The sequence below is a fragment of the Hipposideros armiger genome, unplaced genomic scaffold, assembly GCF_001890085.2.
Source record: "Hipposideros armiger isolate ML-2016 unplaced genomic scaffold, ASM189008v1 scaffold_53, whole genome shotgun sequence".
Lineage (NCBI taxonomy): Eukaryota > Metazoa > Chordata > Mammalia > Chiroptera > Hipposideridae > Hipposideros > Hipposideros armiger.
Genome location: NW_017731403.1, coordinates 3,088,221 through 3,114,600, shown reverse-complemented (window position 1 = coordinate 3,114,600; position 26,380 = coordinate 3,088,221). Strand labels below are relative to the sequence as shown.

Below are 26,380 nucleotides of genomic sequence, written 5' to 3'. Positions count from 1 at the left end.
AGGGCAGTGTCACTGGCCCTCATATGTGGGATCCGAACCGGGGCCCTCTGGCGTCCCAAGCCAGTTCTTAACCATCGCGCCACTCGGCCAGCCCGTATGTTTGAAATTTTTAGTACTAAACGGTAGAATAGTATAATGAAGCCCTTTGTACCCATCAACTGGCTTCAGCAGTTATTCAATTCATGGCTGTTTTATTTTGTCTATACCTCCCCCTTTGCAGGATTATTTTTAACTTGATCCCAGGCATTGTATCTCTTTAACTAGAAATGCTTAGTGGGATCTCTCTAAGATAAGGACCCTTTAGATGTGATAATTGACATTGTAGTTATGTTTAGAAAAATTAGTAATTGCTAAATGTCATTTAATCCAGTCAGTGTTCAAAGTTCCTGGTTGTTCTATACATGTCCTTTATTAGGTTTACAAGGTCTACACATGGCATTTGATCGATATTTCTTAAATCTCTTAAACTGTAACCATATCCCTGCCATCTCTTATAGTTTCATTTATTTACTTTTTGCCATTTATTTATTGAAAAATCTGAGTTAGTTTTCCTGGATTTAGCTGCTGCATCCAAATTTTTTTCCCTGATTATAAGAGTTAATATATGATCATTGTACGATATTTGAAAAATAAAATGTACAGAACAAAAAGTAATATATCACCAAGGGATAACCAATGTTAAAGTTTTGGTATGTTTCAGTTTTTTCGAGTGTGTGCTTTTTAAAGTTGTTTGCATGTGTTGTGCTTCTTTTTATATCCCATTTAGTATACTTTCATATTGTGTTGTGATCATTTCTCCATGTCATTATGAAAGAAAATGAAACATTTGGCTGCATAATACTTTACAGTGTGTATCATAATTGAAACATTCCCTTTTAGCCAGACATTTAGATTGTTCCAGTTTTTCACTATTATAAAGCTATGATAACCATCTGTGTACATCTTAGATTTTTTTCTCTTTTTGATAGAACCTTAGAAGTGGAATTATTCAGAGGGCATGAACATTTTTAACTTCTGGATTCGTATTGCCATAAAAGTTATTATATGTGATATGTGATATCAAATGCAGTCTCTAATTTATTTAAGAATCTGTTTGCATATGCTCTGTTATTAAGCTGTCTTTGCCAGCCATATTAATGGAATTTTTCCCCCTAATTCTTTTGCTCTTTTAATTTTATTTTTATGCACGCAGTCTTATGTTGTCAATTTGTTGATGTTTTCTTTTTTTTTTTTTTAAGATTTTTATTGGGGAATTGGGGGGATGGGAACAGTGCTGGGGAAGTGGGGAAAGGGGAACAGACAAGTTGCCGTCGTCTTGTTCTTCAATCTAGTTGTGGAGGATGTTGCTTCACTGGCCCAAGTTGGCACCATCATTGTGCTCTTCTCTGGCGAGGCAGATCAGTCGCCGGCTTCTGGACGGCCGCTCACTGCGGCTGCCGGCCGCTCACTCTGGCTGCTGGCCGCTCACGCTGGCTGCTGGCCACACACGGTAGCCCATGGCAATCCACTGCCACAGGGACTGCAGCCGTCGCCGGCGACCCATGGCAGCCCAGCTCCAGGTTGAGCTGTTGTTCAGCATCTTAGCTGTGGAGGGCAGTGTCACTGGCCCTCATATGTGGGATCCGAACCGGGGCCCTCTGGCGTCCCAAGCCAGTTCTTAACCATCGCGCCATTCGGCCAGCCCTTTCCCTTCTGTTTTATGTGTATTTTAAAAATGAATTTAAAAATGAATTCCCATTTGCCTTTATTTTAAACTCAATTTGACAAAATGTTATACCAACATTAATAACATTAATAGTTGGTGTTACATATACTGTGGTTTCAGTATTTTGATTCTCTAAATTGGTAAAGCTTCCACCAGAGGGTGGATGGGGGAAGGGAAAGGTAAACTTTGAAAACTGATTTTGCAAAGAATGATTGCCTCAGATTTAGGGTAAAGGCTGACTTTAGAAGTATCCGTTGTATGCTCTGTTTATATTTGGTCATTTCTCATTGATGATGGGATTTGGTTCATTTTGTAACACATTTACTTATAGAATTTAGCATCTCTTTTATTGTATATTAACTGTAGCCAAAAAATTCAGTGATTACAGAGGGTCAGATAGAGAGTTAGGACAATTTAAAACATTCATTTGAAGAGAAAATTGAGATTATTTGTCCCTAGAGCTAATGGTTCTGGTAGGGGGAAGAACAAGAAGCTCACTGTAAGGTTATTCTTTTAAAAGGTTATTGTTTTGTGAATAGTTCAGAAGACACAAATGGTATGCAGTGAAAAGCTTTCTTACTACTTCTGTTCCCTAGTCATTTAGGCCCCCTTTTCAGAGGCAACCAATTATAAATTATTTTTAAATACTAAATTCTTACGGTTTTAAACCATTTGCAAGCTTCTCTCCTTAGATGAAAATTTGTCTTTAAGTTAGTTATTAATGTGTGGGAGTTTTGGTATCAACGTTTAGTATTCTGGGTAGAATCTTCTGTTTAGATATGTATTTAAATATTTACATATATGTACAAGTTTACATATCCATATGTAAATTTGTAATTTTATTCAGAAAGTAAAATGAAGTATAGACAATTAAGAAAACGATAAAAAACATCATCTGATCACAACAGAACCAGTATAATCATTATAAAGTAGAGTAATTCTTTCCTAGGTTTTAATTCTAGACATACAGTAATTCTACTTTTTTCCCTCTTAACCACAAGAATTTCACATTGAGCATACTGGATTTGTGACTCATTGCTTATGAGGGAAATGAAATTCTTAGTAATATTGCTCTTGGAAGCAGGAACAGGGAAGTACCTTTATTGAAGAAGAAGGGAAACTAGAGGTTGGCAAAAGAGCAGGGAGGTTAAATAAGGGTATTTTTATTATTCAGCCTTGAAAAAAATAAAGAAAAAATCAAGTTGAAAAATCAAATTTTGGTTCTTAGAACTGCCTTTTTTTTTTTAAGTAAGGAATGGATCTGAGGTGTGTAGAGGATAAGCTGATACTCTTTTTATGTGGGTACCAGGGAGGATTTGTTTAAAAGGGAAAGGAAAGGAAAAGACCTTTCATTCAGTTTATGTTGGGAGCACAATGAAGCCGAAGCAGTAGGGGCCAGAGACTCCAGGTCATAAAATGTAAAGGGGCTGAATGCTTGCATGGAAGGACAGAAATGCCTAGTTCTGCTTCAAATCAAAATGAACTTATAAGACTCTGGGTAGAATTACAGGGAGGGTGATCCCAAAAATTTCTGGAGAACCAATGGATGATTTTAAGATTAATAGTACATTATCCAATATTACTAAGTTAAGATAGGTAAAATGTCAGTAATAATCTATTTATTTGTATCATTTATAATGATCACTTGGAAGTAGTGTTATCTGTTTTGTCTCCTCTGGCCTGTGAGCTTTGGAGGCTTTCTTTGTTGATGTCCTTGACAGTTTTGAGGCGTATTTGTTAGCTATTTTGTAGACGTCCCCTCAATTTGGGCTTGATGATTTTTCTCGTGATATGACTTACTGTCATGTTTTTTGGGAAGACTACCATAGAGGTGAAGTGCCCTTCTCATCACATCATATCAAAGGGTACATGACATCAATATGACTTATCACTAATGTTGTTTACCTTGATTTTTTTTGGTTAAGGTTGTATTTGTTAGGTTCCTCTACTATAAAGTTACCTTCTCTTTCTATATTCTGTCCTCTAGAAATGAGTCACTAAGTCCAGTCCACATTCAAGGGAAGGAGAGGGTTAAGCTTCACCTCCTAGAGGGGAATAAATCTAATATTGTGCAGAATTCTGTAAGGAAGTTATTTGTCCCCTTCTTCCCTTGCAATATTTTATTTTATTTTTTTTTAATTTTTTAAAAGATTTTATTGGGGAATTGGGGGAGGGGAACATGTTGGGGAATCGGGGAAGGGGAACAGACAAGTTGCTGTCCTTTTGTTCTTCAGTCTAGTTGTGGAGGATGTTGCTTCACTGGCCCATGTTGGTATTATCATTGGGCTCTTCCCTGGGTGAGGCAGATCGGTCTCCGGCCACTGGATGGCCGCTCACGGTGGCTCTTGGCAGCTCATGCTGGCTGCTGCCTGCTCACGGTAGCTTACGGGAGCCCGCTGCAGCTCCACTGCAACCTATGCCGTCGCTGGTGACTCACGGCAGCTCAGCTCCAGGTCGAGCTGTTGTTCATCTTAGCTGTAGAGGGCGCAGTGTCACTGGCCCTCATGTGGGATCCAAACCGGGGCCCTGCTGCTCAGAGCTGGCATCGCAAGCCATCTCTTAACCAACACGCCACTCGGCCGAGCCCTCTCTTGGAATATTTTAAAGCAAGCCACAGATAACACACGTCATTGATATGAATGTTTTTATAGTTCTTGATACAAATTACATTCCAGAAGAGTTGTAGTAGTTAGTTGTAGAATTCATGTATGACTAAACTTTCATTGTACTTTTTTGTGTTTTGTTTATAAGGGAAAGTTCACATTTTATTTTATTTTTTTAAAGGTTTTTTACTGGGGAATTGGATGGGAATAGCGCTGGGGAATTGGGGGAAGGGGAACAGACAAGTTGCTGTCGTTTTGTTCCTCAGTCTAGTTGTGGAGGACGTTGCTTCACTGGCCCAAGTTGGCACCATCATTGCGCTCTTCCCGGGTGAGGCAGATCAGTCGCTGGCCTCTGGACGGCCGCTCACTGCGGCTGCTGGCCACTCACGCTGGCTGCTGGCTACACACGGTAGCCCATGGCAACCCACTGCCACAGGGGCTGCAGCCTACGCCGTCACCGGTGACTCATGGCAGCCCAGCTCCAGGTTGAGCTGTTTGTTCAGCATCTTAGCTGTAGAGGGCAGTGTCTCTGGCTTTCATATGTGGGATCCGAACCGGGGCCCTCTGGCATCCCAAGCCAGCTCTTAACCAACGCGCCACTTGGCCGGCCCCTGAAAGTTCACATTTTAATTTGCATTTATTAGATGACTTAAAGTAACCTTTAAAGAAATGTTAATTAGCTATAAAGCCTCTTTTAAGAATTATCTTTGCCTTTGGGCTTTACCTATTTCAAAATTTTTTTATAGACTCTTGGATTTTAACTCTTTTGTCTCTTAGAGAGGTAAGACATTTATTTACATTTTGCTTATTAGCCCTTCATTTTTAATCATCTTCAGGGTTATGTCTTGTACTTAGATCTCATGACCACTTAGTTTTTAGTCCTATTGTTTTCTTTTAATTTTTTTCTTGATTCTGTTACATTTATCTACTGGGAGGAAATTTGTAGCCATTGGTAATGCAAGAAATAAACAAGTAAGGTCATTTTAGGTAAAAGTCATGTAATAGTAGTTCCATCTCAAATTAATGTGAAAACTGTTGTTGGTTAATCTATCATATGATTGGATTATTTGCTTTAAAAATCCTTGATTCTCTCAAGAATTATGTGTTAAAAGCACTTTTAAAATATTTACTAATATTTTGCAACATGTTACAAACATAGCTAACCTATTTGAAAAGTACTTTTTAAATCTTGAAACATGTGTTGACGTTTTATTACATTTTGGGAATTTTTGTTACCCCTAGGTATTTATAAAATATCTTTTTTTAGAAAAGAAATTTGGACTATAATGATTTCTTAAAAGCACATATCTCAAATCAAATATTTTTTTCTGTAAAAGGAACCAAAATGAACACACACGCAGAAACACTTTTCCCCCTAAATCTTTAATGGCTTGGAAGACATTTTTTTTTTCCTACATGTGATTTCTTAACCCCTATGGCAACAATATATAGCTCCAAAATAAAAAAGCTGAAATAAAATTGTCAAAAGAAAATCCAGGTTTCAGCATTAACTTTCAGTTCCTCTACCATGTCCTTGAAAGAAATCAGTGTGTTAAAACATTAATGAAGGGCCGGCCGAGTGGCGCATTGCTTAAGAGTTGGCTTGGGACACCAGCTCTGAGCAGCAGAGCCCCGGTTCGGATCCCACATGAGGGCCAATGACGCTGCGCCCTCTACAGCTAAGATGGTGAACAACAGCTCGACCTGGAGCTGGGCTGCCATGAGTCGCCAGTGACGGCTAGGCTGCATTGGAGCTGCAGTTGGCTCCTGTAAGTTACCGTGAGTGGCTGGCAGCCGACGTTAGCCACTGGCAGCCAGCATGAGCTGCCAAGAGCCGCCATGAGAGCGGCCATCCAGTGGCTCGCGACCCATCTGCCTCACCCCGGAAGAGAGCGAAGATAATACCAACATGGGCCAGTGAAGCCACGTCCTCTACAACTCGACTGAAGAACAGAAGGACAGCAACTTGTCTGTTCCCCTTCCCTGATTCCCCAATATGTTCCCCTCCCCCAATTCCCCAATAAAATCCTTAAAAAAAATCATTAAAGAAAATGAAAATACTCTCTAAATATTTCATGTTATTGTTGATTGTTATTTTCAATTGTGTTGAGATTTTAGGTTTATTTTTCTGTGGTTTGCAATCTTATTAACTCTTTAGCTAATAGTCTGAGAAGATAGATAAATAGCTAAGGAGAAAAATATGTGAAAATAAACCCTTATTAATTACAAGGAAGTGAAGCAACCTATAAAAAGTTCTTACTCTTACTATGCTAGAACAGTGTATTAACACTCATAAAGAGCCCCTAAAATCAGTAAGACAAAGAGTTTGAAAAAGAAGGAATGTAAATACCAGTAAACTTGAAAAGCTGCACAGCCTCATTAGAATTAGGAATTATAATCAATGAGATAATATTTTGGTCCTGATATCCTGGCAAACATTTTAATTAAATATATATATTATTGTACTACTAGTGATAGTAATAATACTGTATGTAGTTAATACACTATTCAGTTCATAATATATACTTAGGTAATATGCTATACAATTTGTAATATGTGTACTGTGTGCTGTTGATAGGATTAAAATTGGTAAAGGCTTTTTGTGAATGTTTTTAAGACCTAGAGATTTCATTTTTTGTAATCTGTCCTACAGAAATATGGGCACAAAGACATTTGTTGGAACATTATATTAACAAAAAAAAATTGTAAAGGCCCTAAGTAATCTCTACTGAAGGAATGTTATACTGAAGGAATGTTAAAATTAAATGTTCATGTTTTGTAGTAGTGTGTAACGATTAAAAAGAATGAAGTAGAGCTTTATGTATTGAAAGGCCTCCAATACTTTTGTGTTATAGAACACCTATAAGTTGCAGAACATGTATAAGATGATCTCATAAAACCTATGTATATTTATTTACATTAAGGGTGTAAATACATATAAAAAGACCTGGAAGTATTCACACCAGACTATTAACTGTGGTACTCCTGGGGAAAGGAGGGAGAATTGGGGAGAAAGGAATGTGAAGGTTGACACTTTCCATTTTACTCTAAGTACTTCTGGGGATACCACTGACACCAAGTGATCTGATAAAAATATATATAACACTGATAACTTTGCTGTTTTACTGTTTCCTACTAAGTAATTAAGAACCGTGTTTGAGAAGTTTATTTCCCAAGAATCAACCCTGTGTTTAAGCATGTAGTTCCATGACATAATTCTAGAAAACACAGTGAAACTACAGTATATACTTTTTTCACCTTTTCCAAAGTTATAAGCAGGCAATTAAATTTGACTCCCTAAAGGTGTTGTAAAGTAAATTAAACCCACCCAGCGTGGGCTCCATTGTTTAAGGTTCTAACAGCAGACAATAAATTGGTTAACAGTGCTGGAAAATTGCCTCAGCGCATATAGAAACAGGATGACTCAACTGACTTACCACTGCTGAACTCTACCAGGAAAGATTTTGTTAGTTGTAGTGGTTGGCGGAAATTACCTGGACTTAAGAACTGGGGAGAATTTTTTTGCCCCCCCAACATACAGAGTGCATAATTTCACTGCTTTTCTGTGCTAAAAGTTGTTTAGGAGTGGATGGTTTGAGATCTTTACATGTGTGCACCTGTTTTGTCCTTTATGCTGTATAAAAAGCCACCTATAAACTGTTGCTTAATTTAGGCCCAGAGTCAGATTGCTATCACAAATATTAATTATAATGAGATATAAATTCAACACTTACTATGGAAAATTTCAAAAATATAAAGTAAAATTGTGTAGGAACCCCCCAGGATCCAACTTCAGTAATTATCAACTCATGGCCAGTTTTATTTAATCTATTTCATCTGTGCCCATATTTACTTCTCTCCCTCCTCTGGATTATTTTGAATTTTTTCAGTGTACTAATCATATTTTTATCACTTAGATCTTTTGTGACCAATTGCGGTAAAGCTGATGTCTTCAGGAGTCAAGCCCATGTTTTAGCAGTTGTTGTCACATTAGGGATATATGTCGTGGAGGTGAAAAATTCCTCTGAAACATGAAAGGCAAAAGCATTGTTTTAAATTACTTTCTGTCAAAGGACTCTTCTAGGCTGATTTACCAGAATTGTGATTTAGTAATCGAGGTCTGTCTTGCCCAGGACACAGCAGCTTCTTTATGTCCCTGTACACCAAGGAATTTAAATATGGGTGGGGTTGGTTAAGTCTTTTGCTCTAGTGCTTAGCTGCTGGTGTGCATTGACACTTGTTTTGAGGTCCTAGCCAAAAGAGAACTGTTTCCATTCTGTTTTCAAAAAAAAAAATTTAAAGTGGAAACTATTATCTGAAAACTGAATAGTACTTAAAACAGCTCAAGTTTACATGACAAAAGTTCCATAGATGCATAGTACTATTGAGGAATGTCCTATGTATAAATACATTTTCTCATTTTACTGGAGGCTAATTAAAACTGATGTATACTTTAAAATTCTCGTTGATTTACATGTTCATGACACATATAGATACAGAGAAAATAAACGTCAAAATTCAGTAAATATTTATTCATTGCTATGGCTTAAGTAGTAAGGGAGGTGTTTGCAGATAGTGATGACTAAGATAGGTTCCTGCCTTTAAGAAGCTGTGTTTTTGTGTGTGGGGGGGGGTGAGGGAGGGAGGGAGGGGGGGTGATGGTAGTGGTGGAATCTAATTTTGTTAATCAGATGGATTAGAAAGCGTTAAAAGCTGTGTTTTACAATTTTTATGGGTGATAAAGCAAGTCTCCCTTATAAAAATCAGTTTGCTAGTACAGTAAGTCCTTAGTTAATGTTGTTGATAGGTCCTTGGAAACTGCAACTTTAAGTTAAACAACATATAAAGAAACCAATTTTACTGTAGGCTAATTGATAAAAATAAGAGTTAAGTTCCTATAGCATATTTCTGGTCACAAAAATATCACCGAACTTTTAAGTAAAGACCTGAAACACTTGTAATATTAATCATTGAAATAAATGTTGAGCTATATACATTTAAGGGAGATTAATAAAAACAAGATAATTATTTTCAGCCCTCTTATTCCTGTTCAGGGTCGCAGGTGGCTGGATCCTCTCCTGGCAGCTCAGGGTGCAAGGTGGGAACTGTCCCTGGACAGGACACCCTTGTGCGCACATGCACACACACACTCACACACTCATATTTCCTCTCCCCTTTCACCCCCCCCTCTTTTTTTTTTTTTTTAAGTTTTTATTGCGTAACAGTGTGTTTTTCCAGGACCCATCAGCTCCAAGTCAATAATAATTAAAAAAATATTTAAAAAAAATTTTTGTGGAAAGAAGATTGGCATAAAGTGCCAGAAAGGTAAAAATCCCCTTTCCCCCCCCCCNAGCAGCAGCTCAGCTAGGGCCAGGCATCGAACCGCTGTTGCTCAGAGCTCAAACTCTTGAGTGAGCTCTTAACCAACAGAGCCACTCGGCCGGCCCGCCCCCTCTCTCTTTCAGACTGGGACAATTGAGACACACCAGTTCACTTCACATGCACTTTGCGATGTGGAAGGGAACCAGAGTACCCAGAGAAAACCCATGCAGACAAAGGGAAAACATGCAGATTTCACACAGACAGTGGCTTCTTCCGTGAATCAGTTTTTTTTCTCAGCAGTGTCACAATGAAAGCACCTAATTGGAGGATCTGCTGGACTCTCTTAGCATTTCCATGTTTAGAGGCTACAGAACTGGACAGGTATTAAGCATTTTAGTATTTGAATTTCATTTTTTAAAATCTTAGTACAGTATCTTTTTTTTTAAGCAGTGAAAGAGCAGTTTATTAGAAGAAAAAGTACACTTCAAAGAAATAGAAGTAGGCCCAAGCAGAAAGCAGTGGTTCAAGGCCCTATTATTAGAAGAGAAAGTACACTCTAAAGAGTTTGGAGTGGGCCGAGCAAAAGAAGGAGCTCAAAAGGCCAAGTACCTTTTAATTTCACCTGACATTTTATTATTGGCCTGGGGAGGCACAGATAGGGAGGAAGGAAGGACCAGCATTTGTAAGTAGTGGACACTTGCTGATATCCACACCAGACAGCCTGAGCCTTTTTTTCCGTCCTGTGAACAATTTGAAAAGACAGTTGAGAAACAGGCTTTCCAAGAGTGAACTTGATCTACATATAAGGGTGGATTATATTTACTTTCAGGGTTATCTGTGTTGGATATGTGCAGTTAGTTCTCTAACACGAAGGATAATCAATTTTCAGGAAAAAGATGTGGACACAGTGGACAAAACTCTGAAGTAGAGAGTTTATATTGAGATTTCCTACTTCTGGAGAGTTAGACTTTTCAGCTTAGGTTGTGTGCAACCCCACTCGCCTTCCAGTCCCCACCGCCGCTTAGCTCAGGCAAACAGATCTTGGAAGATATTAGATGGGGAGTAGGTTTGCCCATTGTGTTCCAGTGCACCCTTCAATTTTCAACTCCGAGTTAACTTCTTGAGTAAAATCTTCCCTGACTCTCTAGACAAGTTGAGAACGTCTGTGTATGCTTTCTAGGCACCATTTATCTTTTAAAAAAATTAACAGCTTAGGGGCCAGCCGAGTGGCTCAGTTGGTTAAGAGAGCTCGCTCAAGAGTGTGAGCTCTGAGCAACAGCGGTTCGAGTCCTGGCCCGAGATGAGCTGCTGCTGAGCTGCCAACAGGTGGCAGGATGGCTCAGCTAAAAAAAAAAAAATTAACAGCTTTATTGAGATATAAATTATACAATGCACCATATAAAGTGTACAATGCAATGGTTTTTAGTATATTCATGTGGAGTTGTGTGACCATCACCATAATCAATTTTAGAACATTTTCTTCACCTCAAAAGAAAGCCTGTAACAATTAGCAGTCACTCCCCATTTCTCCCCAAGGCCCCCAGTTCTGGACAACCAGAGTGATTATTTTTATTGTGGTAAAATATAACATAAATTTTGCCATTTTAATAATTTTTTAAAGTATACAATTCAGTGGCATTAGTTAACATGTACAGTGTTGTGCAACTGTCACCACTATTTCCAAAACTTTTTTATCACCTCAAATAGCAATTCTGCACTTAATTAAGCAATAAGTCCCCATTTCCCTCTCCCCCAGTCTCTGGCAACCACCACTCTACTTTCTATCTCTATGAATTTGCCTATTGTAGATACCGCATGTAAGTGGAATCATACAATATTTTTCCTTTTGTGTCTGGCTTATTTTACTTAGCATAATGTTTCAAGGTTCATCCATGTATCAGAACTTGATTCCTTTTTATGGCCGAATAATATGCTCTTGTATGTGTATACTACATTTTGTTTGTCCATTCATCGGTTGATGGACATGTGGTTTGTTTCCACCTTTGGGCTGTTACAAACATTTAGCATACAAGTATCAGTTTGAATCCCTGTTTTGTAATCTTTGGGGTGTATACCTACAAGTGGAATTGCTGGGTTATTGATAATTATCTGTTTAGCTTTTTTAGGAACCATCAAACTTTTCCAGAGAGGTTACACCCATTTTATGTTCCCACAGCAATATAGGAGGGTTCTAATTTCTCCACATCACTTCTTTCTTTTTTTTTTTTTATTATAGTCACCCTAATGGGTGTGAAAGGGTATCTCATTGTGGTTTTGATTTGTATTTCTCTAATGATTAATAACATTGAGCATTTTTTTCATCTGCTTATTGGCCATTTGTGTATCTTTGGAGAAATGTCTATTCAGGTCCTTTGCCCATTTTTAAGTTGAGTTGTTTTTGTTATTGAGTTAGAGGGGTTCTTTATGTATACTGGATATTAAATCCTTATCAGATATATGATTTGGATATATTTTCTCTCATTCTGTTGGTTGTCTTTTTAGTCTTTTGGTTCTCATCTTTCATAGCATTTACAAATTTGTATTTATAATTTTAAAAATATTTAGATTAATGTGTATCTCCACCATTAGAATGTGAACACCATTAGAATATTTTCTCTCATTCTGTAGGTGAGGACTATATCGGTTTTTGTTCACTTTGATATTTCTAAAGCCTAGCAAAAGTGCTAAATATATATATATATATATATATATATATATATTTTTTTTTTAAAGATTTTTATTGGGGAATTGGGGGGATGGGAACAGTGCTGGGGAATTGGGGGAAGGGGAACAGACAAGTTGCTGTCCTTTTGTTCCTTAATCTAGTTGTGGAGGACGTTGCTTCACTGGCCCAAGTTGGCACCATCATTGCGCTCTTCCTGGGTGAGGCAGATCAGTGGCCGGCTTCTGGACGGCCGCTCACTGCCACAGGGGCTGCAGCCTACACCGACGCCGGCGACTCACGGCAGCCCAGCTCCAGGTTGAGCTGTTGTTCAGCATCTTAGCTGTGGAGGGCAGTGTCACTGGCCCTCATATGTGGGATCCGAACCTGGGCCCTCTGGCGTCCCAAGCCAGTTCTTAACCATCGCGCCACTTGGCCGGCCCCTAAATATTTTTTGAATGAATAAATGAAGTTCCTTTAAGTTAATTTATGAATTATTCCATTGATCTGTCTATTCCCTCTTAAATATTGATAGTACTCCATCTTGGCCTGTTACTTGTTACTTTTATTTTTTAAAACCTTTCCAGCTATTTTCTGTCCATTGTCATGTTAAGTAATGTTAATTTATGTCCAACCCCTGCCTCCCCCTCCCCCCAAAAAACTCAGAGAACTCTTGGTATCATTTTAGATAACTTATTTTTTTCTTTCAGAGGGTTTTCTTAGTGTAGGATAAAGGCTCCAAAGTTGTCTTAGTTTGCTGGGGCTGCTATAGCAAAATACCATAGATCTGGAGCCTAGGAGGGCCATGATCAAGGTGCCAGTAGATTCATTGTTTGGTGAAAGACCCTCTCCCTGGTGTGTAAAGGGATACCTTCTCGTTGTATCTTCACATGGTGAAGAAGAGAGATCGTTTCTCTCAAGTCTTTTCTTTAAGGCCACAAGATGGCTCTACTCTCATGACCTAATTATCTCCCAAAGGCCTTACTTCCAAATACCATCATGTTGGGGATTAAGGCTTCAACATATGAGTTTTAGGGGGGACATAAATATTCAGACCGTAGCAGTACCGGAGCTAACAAAATTAAAGAATTAAGTAATTAAGCAGAGTAAGGCTCTGGCAACATCAGCTTCACAGGTGGAGCCAGTACAGACCATCTGAAGACATTTGCACTTATAGAAAATCAGTCTGATGGCAGAAGGGGTAGCTAATCATTTGTATAGATTTATAATTCATATAATAAATAATTCATATAAAATCTAATAAATTCATGGATATAGACATTAATAAATAAGTTAAGAACTAAGTTCATAGAACTGTTATGAATCTATACAATATATGAAATTTTCATAGCTCAAGAGAAAGTAATTCTGAATGGTAGTCTTATAATATGTTTTCCTTCCTCCTAGATTTAAACAGTCAAGTTAAACCAAGCTGTGTAATCATGGCAGAAGGTGGATTCGATCCCTGTGAATGTGTTTGCTCTCATGAACATGCGATGAGAAGGCTGATCAATCTGGTGAGATGAACAGGACAGTCCTATTCAGAACTGAACTGTACTACTTTCGTCCTGTTTTCGTGAAAAAGCTGGTTATTGTAAGATTTTCATCTGATCGTCACTAAAATAATTTCATAATTGATATTCCACAGTGGTTTAAGTCACAATGGCTAAAATGCTTGCAGCAATTCTTTTAGTAGAGATAAATTTGTCTTTATGTTAGATTTATGTTGGTGAAATTCCCCATCATGGTGGGATAACACATTTGTATACAGCCTTTTCTGTTCTGCATTAATGCATGTAGTCATTAGTTATGTGGAACTTGTTTACCTGATAAATTGCTATGAAGTCAGTTTCTGTTATGATATGGTTCAAATCCTACTCCTCCAAATGGCGTGACAATAAAAATCTCCATATAAAGCATTTTCAAATCCAAATTAGTTATTTGACAGAGGCAGATTTCTGAACAGCAGGCTTTGGATAGTCCCATTGAATTGATTGTAGTGAGATTTGAATTGTGGGATTTTTAAGACTTTCTTAATCTATAATCTTAAATTTGTGAGCTGTTTATTATACTTTTTATATACGAAAGGAGAAATTTGACCATTATTAAGTATACTATTATGTTATATATTACAATAACATTTTATTGCTGTTTTAGAATACTCTTGTACGGGGGTATATTATCATTTGCCAATTAATAAAGACAGGTACAAATATTTGCTTAAATATTTGAATTGTTGATATAATAGTTCATAAGGTTTTCTGTTGACTCAGTATCTAGATATAGTGATCAGAAGTATGTTTCTTGTGAATGATATTTCTTTTAGAATCAGCTTATACTAGGACTTGTGATCTTAAAGAATGGCTTAGATGGAAAGCAAAACTAAGAACTTATAAATTAAATCATACGTTTGTGGGTGTAGAAATACAAGGTCTGCCAATTACGTTCGCGAACTCATCCTAGAGAAAGTGCTACATACCGCATTGCTGAATATCACTATGGTCACCTTTGAAGTACTACCCTTGGGAAGCTATGCACTGATGCCAGTGTCTAGTTCATCATTCAAAGCAATTTTGGAACTCTTTTTCTGGAATGGCCATCAGAGCTGTTGTCGTATTACCCTTGATGTCCTGAATGTCTCAAAATGGCTTCCTTTCAATATTTCCTTTATCTTTGAGTAAAGAAAGAAGTCATTGAGGGCCAGATCAAGTGAGTAGTTATTTGTTTACTGGCTAAAAACTCCCTCACAGACAGTGCCGTGTGAGCTGGTGCATTGTCGTGATGCAAGAGCTCCTTCAGGACCATTTTTGCACACACCTTTCTCATGCCAAGATTTCCAATTAAGATTGTCCTAACTGTTTCAGTGTTTACTTGGTCTGCTATGCTTCTCACAGTCAGCCAATGATTTTAACACATAAGTTGACGAATTTCTGCAATGTTTTCATCAGCTCTGCTTGCTAATGGCTGCCCTGACCTCTCTTCATCAGACGTGTTCTGTCCCCTCGGAAAAACGTTTAATCCATTTGTACTCTGCCATTTTCTTCATGGCATTATTTCCGTAAACTTGGACTAACATGTCCCTGATGTCACTTCCACTCTTGCCAAGTTTAACAAGAAATTTAATGTTTGTTCATTGCTCTAGTTCAAGCTTAGACATTCTTGCGACGGCACACAAAAACACGCAGCAACAGTAACGAATGCCACTCGGTAAGACGCCGCCACACGTTGACAGGAACACAGCTGTGAGACACTGATATACCAAGGTTATAAAACCTTACCAAGCTGTTTGTACAGTGCTGCCAATGTGAGTGAAAGGTGGCAAGTTCTCGAACTTAATTGTCAGACCTCGTATAGTGGGAATGTCATATCCCTGATAACTTGATGTAAAAATAGATAAGTCTGAGGCAAGAATATTTTAAATATCTTCTCTTGTTATGAAGTTAAAGAACTGATACTTTCTATGTCTAAATTCAATCAAACATAAGGCAAACTTTTTCAAATTACTGTGATATTAAGAGCAAAAATGATTTGTAATTTAACTTTGATAAATTTTCCTAGGAGGTCAGTTTTTAATATGGGTTACTAATTCTTTTTATTAGCATAGTATTTTTTATTTTTTATTTTTTTTAAAGATTTTTTATTGGGGGAAGGGGAACAGACAAGTTGTTGTCCTTTTGTTCATCAGTCTAATTGTGGAGGACGTTGCTTCACCTGCCCATGTTGGCATTGTGATCATTGCTCTCTTCCCAGGTGAGGCAGATCGGTCTCCGGCTTCTGGACGGCCGCTCACAGCGGCTCTTGGCAGCTCACACTGGCTGCCGGCCGCTCACGGTAGCTTATGGCAGCCCACTGCGGCAGGGGCTGCAGCCTATGCCATCGCCGGTGATTCACGGCAGCCCAGCTCCAGGTCGAGCTGTTGTTCACCATCTTAGCCGCAGAGGGCAGTATTACTGGCCCTCATGTGGGATCCGAACCGGGGCTATGCTGCTCAGAGCTGGTGTCCCAAGCCAGCTCTTAACCAATGCGCCACTTGGCTGGCCCAATAGTTTTTATTTTTAACATAGTAACATGCTTTTTTTCTATTAGCTCTGCTGCTTTTATAGAAATAGCCAAAACTAAGCCCTACTTTTTATGATGCCCTGTACATTTCTGTTCTCTACTTTAGTAGATTGTCAGGAAAGCCATGATTAGCCTCTTTTTTTTTAATGGATGCATTAATTTATGCTTGATGGGATATTGTTTATAGCAATCCTGGATTGAAGTACTTTGTAATTATGTGAGGATACTTTATAAATTCCTTTAAAAGTCCACATTTTTTAGTCTATACCGGATATTTTCACACAATATAAATTATCGATGGTTAATCCACTCATGTATAACGCGTCAATAGCAGTATTTTTTAAATTAAACACATTTCAATTAAACAATTGAATATTGACATTCAATATTATATAAGTTTCAGGTATACATCATAGTGGTTAGACATTTATATAACTTACGAACAGCAAAACTGGAAGGCATCGGCACAATGACTTTAAATTCAGAAGGGAAATTATTACCAAGCCAGCATTCTGTATCCACCCAATCAGTCAAGTAGGAGGTCTTTAAACATTTGTCTTCAAAAATTTTATCTCCTACCCTTTCTTAGATAGTTATTAAACAATGAACTGTTTTTCATTAACATGAAGGTATAACCCAAGAAAAAAGACTAAGATTTGGAGTATTAAAAGCTGGAAATCCAGGACATAAGAGAGGTAAAAGTAACTTTCAGGATAACAGGGAAGGGAAATCCCAGGGTGACAGCTGTGTGCCCGTGCCACAGGAGAGCTGGTTTAGTTGGGAGGGTGCCACGTGTCACACGGCTCTAGGACAGACGTTTTCAGAAAGGTGAATTGGTAGATACCTGGTGAGTCTAGACATCTTGTGATCTAGATAACTGAAAACAAGTTTTGAACAGTCATAGAAAATCAAGTAAATGAAAATTCAAAAGAATATTATTAACTTTACGGTAACACAGAAAAGAGTACAGAAAAGAAAAAGCAATTACAGTTTACGACATGGCCCAACTGTGAAGAGCATTTACATAGTCATAATGATGTTATAACTGACTATTGAGCTAAACCATTTTATGATATAGCTATTAGGAGATAGAAAGAGTGTACATGTGAGGTGAGGTCAAGAAAAGGAGAACTTGGTCTTATTCTAAACCAGTGAATCAATATATGCATGTATCGCTTAAAACTGAAAAATCAAGAAGTAGCAATAATGCATATGTATATATAAAGACCTGGAAGTAAATATTAAAATAAGCAGCTAAAAGTTGAAAGTAGTTGCCTCTGGAGGGGAGATCGGTAGTAATGGATGAGGAACTGCTTTTTTGGGGAACAAAAGTAGAAGTATTTAACTCTAAATCGTGTACATGAATAACTAATAAAAAGTAAAACAACAAAACAAAAAGCAAAAACCTTCCAAGTTAGAGAGTATAAAAAGTAGGTGTGAATCTTTTGGACAGCTGGGTCTGTTGTATGTCTTTGTCCCCCTCAATGGAATGTAAGGTGACTGGCTGAGAGGCCTTTGCTATCCAGGCTAAACCAGGATTATTGTTTTCTAAGAAAAGTGAAAGATATTCAAGGGGAAGGCTCCTAGTTGGGTGTTATGGACTAAGAGAGAAGCCAGGTAACCTCAAACTTCTTTAGTGGATGTAAAGAAAGAAAAGAAAGAATGCCTGGGGCGCGGCCTCTCCTCCACAGCTGCTGCCTCCTGCCCCCTATGAATTTGGTGCAAGTTGGAGCCTTGGGCATAAGCACAGAGCCCACTGCTGATAATGCAGCCGTGGTAAAAGCCAAGGCCCTCCGTAAGCCAGCAGGTGACCGCAGACCTGACTGCTTTACCATCCCTGAAGGCCCAAAGCCCGGTTCTGTACAACTGCAAGTGCAGTTAGTGCAGTTGAAGAAGATGAAATGAGGACTAGAGTTAAAGAAATTGCAAGATATAAAAGAAAACTCCTCATAAATGACTTTGGAAGAGAGAGAAAATCATCATCGGGAAGTTCTGATTTGAAGGAGTTTATGTCTGCAGTGCCCACTGACTTGGAGAAAGAGGAGACTGTCCTGATGAGAAGACAGAAGCAGATCAGCTATGGAAGAACACCATCACCTGTGACCACTGTATTAAAGAAGTCCAGAGACACCTTCGACAACCTGGCATTCATCCCAAGACCACCAGCAATTTCAAGAAGTATAGTTTGACCAGCAGGTCAAACTCTGGAAGGTGGCTCTGCATTTTTGGGATCCTCCAGCTGAAGAAGTATATGATTTTCAAGAAATACATCCCGTTGACCTCGGGGAAATAAAGACCAAACCCACAGAAAGCAGCTCCGAGTCCCAGACAGGCTCTCAGGATAACTTCGATATGTACTCTGGCACAGCCACCAAAGTTAGATGCGTAGACTGTCAGATGGAGGATGAGTTGGATTTGGAAGCTTGTTTAAATCCTTGAAAGACTTTTCTGCCATGAGCTAACTGGTGTCATGTGGAGGCCACTGAGAGCAAGTTGCCTCTACCTGGCTCGGTGGTGGGCCAGGCAAGCATGCACCTGCATTTGCAACTCTGTGGTTTCTGTTAATAGTTTATTATCTCATGGTGAATTGTTATTCTTGCCTTATTTTCTTAAGAAACAATTTTATGTGTAGTGAATTTTGCATATTTTAAGTCAAAGATGGAACTAAGTCCAATGAAAATTGAACTTGAAGCAATCTTCCAACAAACTTAATTGTTTCATCCCGAGCATCTTCCAAGTTAACCTAACAAGCATACTGTAACTGGTTTTCTACAAAGATTTTAGATCAAGTTGCCACTTGTCAGATGACTGGTTTGGGTTTAACCATATGTTCACGGGACCAGTCTAGCATCAGCTTTCTTTACTGGTACCTTACTAATAACTATTCTCAGAATTGGATACCTTTAATATCTTTATGGAAACTTAAGTTTTGGCCTTTTGTCAATATGTCAAGATGGCATTTTTCCCTCATACAGAGCACTGAATTAGTCAAAGATCTTAAATTGAGCTGTTAAATTAATGGGTTTTATGTAAATTATACAGTCTTAATTTGGTACTTGTAAGTAGTGCTAGGTAGGCCTTCTACCCAAAATACTTAAAGAGTTAAGGCAGCAGAGGGATTTAGAAAGAACATTTTTTTACATAGTGAATTTATCATGTAAAATTGCGGTAAATGATAACGTATACAGGTTTTCTGTTCAAATATTAATTGTAAACTTCTTGTTAAGACTGTTATGTTTCTGTTGCTTTTGTATGGAATGACATTGCAAAAATAAATTAAAAACCTTAACCAAAAAAGTATTAAAAAAAAGAAAGAATGCCTGGACCAGGAATGAAATATCCCTACTTTGAGCATTAGGAGGTTCTCTGGCTTGCCTGCAAGCTTCCTTGATAAGGGAATCTCTTTATATACCTTAACTGTTCATCGACCTAGTCCTTTGTTAATCAATATGAACGGAAAAACAAGCAGAGTAGCTGAAGAAAATAAGAGGGTACAGCTACATTAGAAGACAAGGTGAAATTGTCAGATACTTCTAATATGAGAGAGCATTAGAAGGTTATGGGTATAAATGCAGACTCACACAGTTATGTTGTGCTGGTCTTAAATACCACCAGCAACATGATTTTCTGAAATGGTGAACAATTCTTGGTCAAGTTGTAAACAAAACTAAGTATAATCTTCCCTTGATTTCAATGCTCAAGTCCAGTTAAAGTCCTTGATAATTCAGTGTCAAGTAAAACCACCCAAAAAATACTTTGTGTTTTTCTTTGAAATGTACTTAGATGATAAGCTCAGGTTTTTCACTTACGTGAATGTGTGGCAGGACGTTTTTTATGAAAGTCATGTGGACACAAGCCAGTAACAACCAAAGATGTGCTTCTCACATATCCAGGATGCCCTAGTACTGACACATTTGAATGGGAGGAGAATAAGGGTTTAAAAAAAATAGGAAGCTGAAATTTGCTTGTGAAAGCAGGCAAGAAGAAAGAAGGGAAGCATAGTTAATAGAAAGCATAAAGTAAACGTTACTGGTGAATAGGTTATACTCCCCAATTAGAAGAGACAGGTTGGAGTTTTTAAATGCTGTTTCCAGTGGAGCCAGACACTGAAAACAAATAGATAAATGATAAAAGAGTGGGAAAAAGCCGTCCCAAAAGAATGTGATACTCTAAGTCTCAGTTAAAATATAATTCAAAGCCAAAACAATTAAATGGAACACTAAGAATTATATTGACCCCCCAAAAGAAAGAATTCATCAGAAAGATATAAACCTTTATGTCCTGAAAACAGAGAATGTAAACACTACTAGAAATACAAGAAGCATATTTTAGAAGTATCTGAGAAATGCTAGTGAAAGTCATAGGGATACCTCTGCAGGTTAGAGAGAGTGTATGTGAAGGTCAGTATAATGTAAATGTTGACAAGAGGTTCCAAGAGATATACCTCAGATTCAAAACAATGGTTACATTGGGGAGAGTTTGAAGGGAGTCCAGGCAATATTAAGCCCATAGAAAATGTCTGATGTAGGTTTTCCTTTTACAAATAAGGAAGCTGAGATACAGAGAGGTTGAGTCACTTTTCCCAGGTGTTGGAGCTGACCACAGGGGGCAGAGGCACACTCAGCCCTGAGTTGAGTTTCAAGCCCTGTAATATTTCTTTAGTACCATGGTCTGTTCCACTGCCTGTTGATCTCTTTCAAGCAGCTTAAAAAGCACTGTATTTGAAATCAAGAGGCTGTAGAGGGATAGTAGAAAACGGGAGACCTTTCACTGTATTTTTACATTTTAAAACTGTGTGAATGCATTACCTATTCAAATAATTAAAAATAAAACTTTGTAAGCATCTTCAAAGGTATTAAAAGCAGTGCATTCATATGCCAAAATTTGTAATTACAGACTTTTTCACTGGAGATTAAAAATTTTGAATGTACTATTGTATGACTTCAAAATACTATAGTCTATGATATTTAGCTTTTCACTAATTCTGATGAGACTTTCTTCTCTTGTTTGATTTTTAAACTGGTAGATTTTTTTTCTCATCAGAATGTAAAATACACATTTTAAGAAAAGAAAAAACTATTAAAATTGTAATACTCAATATATACCAATAACAAAAGATGAATACAAGTCACGTTTGACTTCTGCAATTACAAGAGGTGCTCAAAGTGGTTTCCATCAGCGTAATTTTAATACAGTCTTTTCCTTATAATGTATATACATTTTTTTGGCACCGTGTGTGTGTGTGTGTGTGTATAAAATTTGTGTTTCCTAAAGCTTAATGGCTACAAATAGCAATTCAAACTCTACTACTGCCTCATCATTACTTATGTACATTTTGATTGCTTAACTGCTAAGCTGACCAGTACCAAGAATATAAATCTGATTATCATTCATTTTTTTGTCTATCTGCAATATGGACTTTAAAGTAAATGAATGTATCTCTGTATTATATAGGAGCATTTTTAAATGATGCATTATAAATAGTGTTAAAGTTCAAAGTTGATAAGGCTGTAGTACAAAGAATGCCCATTTTGGGGTGCTCATGACAAAGCTTTACTTTATGCCTCCTTTCTGTGATTTAATTACATCGAGTTACACAAGTGTTAGACTATTCTTAACGCAGTTGTGTTTTGCCAGGTGCACGTATGTTTCTGTTTGTCTCAGGAATGTTTAGAAACATTGAAAATGGAGGTATTATCTGACATTACGGATATTTTTCTATCCTATTCTAATACTCTAATTAGAGCTTTCATACTTGTTAAATACTGGCTAATAGGACTCAAAGAGATGGATAGGAATATACAGTGAGTTTCAATTAAAATCGGATATCTTTGTCATGTCGCATATAATTCTGTGTTTTATTACTTGATTTAATATGGGAATATGCCCAGTGATAAATATGGATTTTTAATAATGTTGTAGTAGAATACTACTACATATGTAGAAAAATGCCAACACAAAACCATAATCTAATTATAAATCATTCTTTTAAGTTGTCTAGTTTTTGTGTGTGTGTGCCCTTTCTGAGGCTAGTATTCTTTAAAAAAAGAAAAAATGTAGTATATCCTTATAACTAATGTATCTACTTTTGTTTTAAACCACTCATTTCCTTACAGCCATAAAAACTGCCTGGAGAGGAGCTTTTATTCCCATTGAAGCCATTTGCAGAATTATTCTAGCTTCACCCTCTTCTGTTCCCTTGCCACCTCCTTCTTCTCCTGTTCTCTTTGACTGGCTGTCTCTTGGTGTATAGTTTCTCCTGTAATGATAGGAGTTCCAGAAAGAGAGAACAGATGAATTTAGAAATGTGAACTTGGATTATGCTCTGTTTTTCCTATTCTCTGTTGTAACCCAAGAGTAGGAATGCAGATAATCCTTTTTTGTTTGTTGAACTCTTATATTTCAGCTCTAAACAGTGTAATTGAAACTTCTACATCTTTAATTTACTTACATTTGTTTCCATATTAAAGTATTATAAGTATGTGATCTGGGAGATCCCTGGTCAGATTCCTCTTTATAGACCCAAAGGCACTGTAAATTGTGACTAATATTTACTGTACTTAAATAAGTCACGGTAAAACCTATTGGCCTTTGCCTGGGAAAAAAATATATGTGTCTGAAAAGTTTCTTGAGAAACCTGTACCTGACAAACATATCTACTACTACCTTTTCCTATTTATTTTTTTGTAAAATATTTAATTATTGATATAAATAATGCATGATTATGTTCTTTCAAAAAAAAACAACAGTCGATCGGTACATTTAAAGTAAGGCTAAACTCCTCAGTCGCTTCTCCAAATCTGTTTTATTCCCTGCTTCCCTTGATGAGTTTGGCATGCCTCTTCCCAGATCTTTCTAACAAATACGCATTTAGATACTATGGTATATGTATGTATTCCCCCCCCCCCAATTTCATAGTAATATTTAGCATTTTCCATGTTGCTACAAAGCCTTTTTTTAATCATGATTAACGTTTGGGCTTTGTTTTAGTCAATAAAGGAAATTTTATTGGACTTCTTTCATACCTTAATACTTCTTATCACTATCATCCAGGCGCTGGAAGACTAGTTAGTCTTCCTGTGGTTAGTGGTACAATTGATTTTACCACTTAGGAAGTGAGTTTGTTTTATTTAAAAGATAAAATAAGTATTGCATGTCCTCATGGCATAAAATTCAAGCAGTAAGTGTAGAACAGGAAAAGCAAAAAATCTCCCCGTGTTCCCCAATGCCTCATTGCCACTTTATTGAACATGAACTATTAACAGTTTCTTTTATGTTGTTCCAGTAATTATGGCTGTATAAAAAATTATCCCAGAACTTAATAGCATACAGCTACCTTTTATTAAGCTGACAAGCTGTGTGTCTGGAGTTCACGCAGAGCACGGTGGGGATGGCTTGTCTGCTGCACAATGCCTGGATTCTTAGGTGCGAGACTCAACCTGGGAGTAGGAAACATCTGGAGACTTGCTCACTCACTGGCAGTTGATGCTGGCGGGTGGCTGGAACCCTGCCTAGTACTGTCAGCCAGAACACCTATATACGGGCTTTTCATGTGGCTGCTTGGCTTCCTCACAGCATGATGGCTTGGTTCCAAGGGCAAGCATCCATCCCAAGAGAGGATGGAGGAGGGAGAGAACCAGGCAGCAGCTGGAGACTTTTTACCTAGCCCAAGTAGTCGCGTACATACAACACTTCTGCTAAGCTCTTGGTCTCTTGGTTATAGCAGTCACAGGCTTGCTCTCAGGTTCAGGAGGAGGGAAAAGAGACTCCATCTCTGTATGGGGAGTGGTAAGATCCGGAAAAGCATGTGTGACTGGAAATACTGCTGTGGCTGTTTTTAGAAAATAAATCTGCCGTGTATATCCTTCTAGAAATTTGTTTTACATAGGAGGGATCATAGTACATACACGTTTCTGCAACTTGGTTTTTTCACTTCATATATCTTTTCATATTAGCAATGTCTTAGTTCAGGCTGCTGAAACAGGATACTACAGACTGGGTGGATTATAAACTGAAATTTATTTATCACAGTCTTGGACGTTGGAAATCAGAGTACCAGAGTGGTTCGCTTCTGGTGAGAGCCCTTTTGTGGATTACAGACGGCATTTTCTTCTTGTATCCTCACGTGGGGGCAAGAGAACATTCTGGGGTCTCTTTTATAAGAGCACTAATCCCACTCATGAGGACTCTACCCTCATGACCTAATCACATCTGAAAGGCCTCACCTCCTAATACCATCACATTGAGGGTTAGGAATCAACATACAAATTTTGAGAGGAGACCCAAATATTCAGTCCAAAACAGCAAATCGAAGTCCGCCTCCTTTTTAGAATTTTGTCTTTGGTGTGTGTGTGTCTTTTTTGTCTTTTCTTTTAATAACACACATAATATGTGAATATCTAAATTATGAATACATGAATATAGAAATCTAGAGCAAAATATCAAAGCCCCCCTTCCTGGTGCCCCCCTTCTCCGCTCCCCATCCACCTCATGACCACTATTACTCGTTACGCCAGAGGCAGCCTTAAGTTTGTGAACTTTGCAGTCACATATCTATGCATTTATATATCAATATATAATAAAAATAGATTTTACCATAAGGGTATGTAGCATATAAACTGCTATTTATTGTCTCATCAGTGGCCATAAATTATGTTGTGATTTTTGGTTAAATAAACTCAGATTCAGATGATATTCTGTAGGATTGGGGAAAGAATGTACATATCATTTGGGCAAAGTCGTCCAACCTATTAGTGTTAGACATTTAGAAAATATTTTCAGAATATTCAGACTAGCCTTTAACTTGATGATTTGAAGTGTTGAGGCTTAAATGTGCATGGATTATTGTGGTCCTTCAAAATTATTTTTGTTAATATTGTAGGACAATATGTAGAGATACTACTTAGTCATTAAGAACTAAATGTTATCAGAAATATTAGGTTCTAGCCGGTCTCCCAGTTGAAACCCTGAACTTCTACAGTGGTGGGATTATGCAGAAATACTTGAATTGAATGTACTATGTTTATCTTTTGTCATTTCTTTAAAATTTCCCTCCTATAATTTGGCAATGTGTACCAAAATTTAAAATGTGCATACCTTTATTCTAACAATTCTTCTATTCCTTATCCTAATGAAATTAATGAAGTATGTAAGAATGTATTTATAGGAACATTTACCACAGCATTGTTTTTCATATATAAATTTGCAAATGATGGACTTAAATGGAATACTGTGCAGCATTAAAAGTTATGTAGAGTGGGGTTTTGGCATTAAAAAGTTTGCGACGAGGTGTTGAGTATGGCAGAAAAATAGCAAAATAACATGAAGAGTGTTCTGTTTATAAAATTGTTATGTACAAACATATATATTACAAAAAATGTGTATCTGGAACACATTTAGCCAAAATGTTAACGAAATAGTTATCATTGGATGGTGGGATTTTGTCCATTTTATTCACTGTTCTATTCCTAACTACTAGAAGGTTTCTGAGTAACATCAGAAGGTAGGAAAAAAAATTTTTTAAAATAAGACTTTATGTTTTATTTTCCATGTTAGGCTCTACTATATCTTCTGATCCATAATGCAGACTTAGTATTTCTATGGCTATGTTTCCCAAACCCCAAATTGGAACCCTGACGTTCATGACTAATTAGAATATTTTAAACTGGGCATACCTATTTAATTCACATCTTCATTTTCAATAATAGCTTGCTCTTAAGCTGGCAAGGAATTAAGTTGTCAAAAATAAAGTTTATATATATATATATATATATATATAATTCCTCTGAAGAATTTGAAAAAAATAGCCTTTTAAAACCTGAAAACCTCACTTTCACAAAATGCATATAGAAGGCACTTGTTAAATAGTTGTTCAATAAATGAATACTTTTCTGTATTTATGTTTTGAGGAAAGCTGCCAAAATCTTACTGCTCAGAGATTTTTCAAGCTAACCTTCTGTGAGCTGTGTGAGGTCTGGTAGAGAGGACACTGACCAACTGTTTAGCCATTGATTTAAAAGTACTTTTTTT

At 37.4% G+C, this 26,380-nt stretch overlaps 1 protein-coding gene and 1 pseudogene across 3 annotated transcripts in view; both read left to right on the top strand.

The window, feature by feature from the left end:
• SMIM14 (small integral membrane protein 14) overlaps nucleotides 1–26,380 on the top strand; it is a 68,334-nt gene that overhangs the window by 11,758 nt on the left and 30,196 nt on the right. For all 3 annotated transcript variants that reach the window (XM_019640825.1, XM_019640824.1, XM_019640826.1), the window contains one exon: nucleotides 13,700–13,809. In XM_019640825.1, coding sequence (XP_019496370.1) covers nucleotides 13,735–13,809 — 75 coding nt within the window. In that variant the 5' untranslated portion in view covers nucleotides 13,700–13,734. The remainder of the gene's footprint in view (nucleotides 1–13,699; nucleotides 13,810–26,380) is intronic.
• On the top strand, nucleotides 18,014–18,813 carry LOC109381765 (histone RNA hairpin-binding protein pseudogene; annotated as a pseudogene).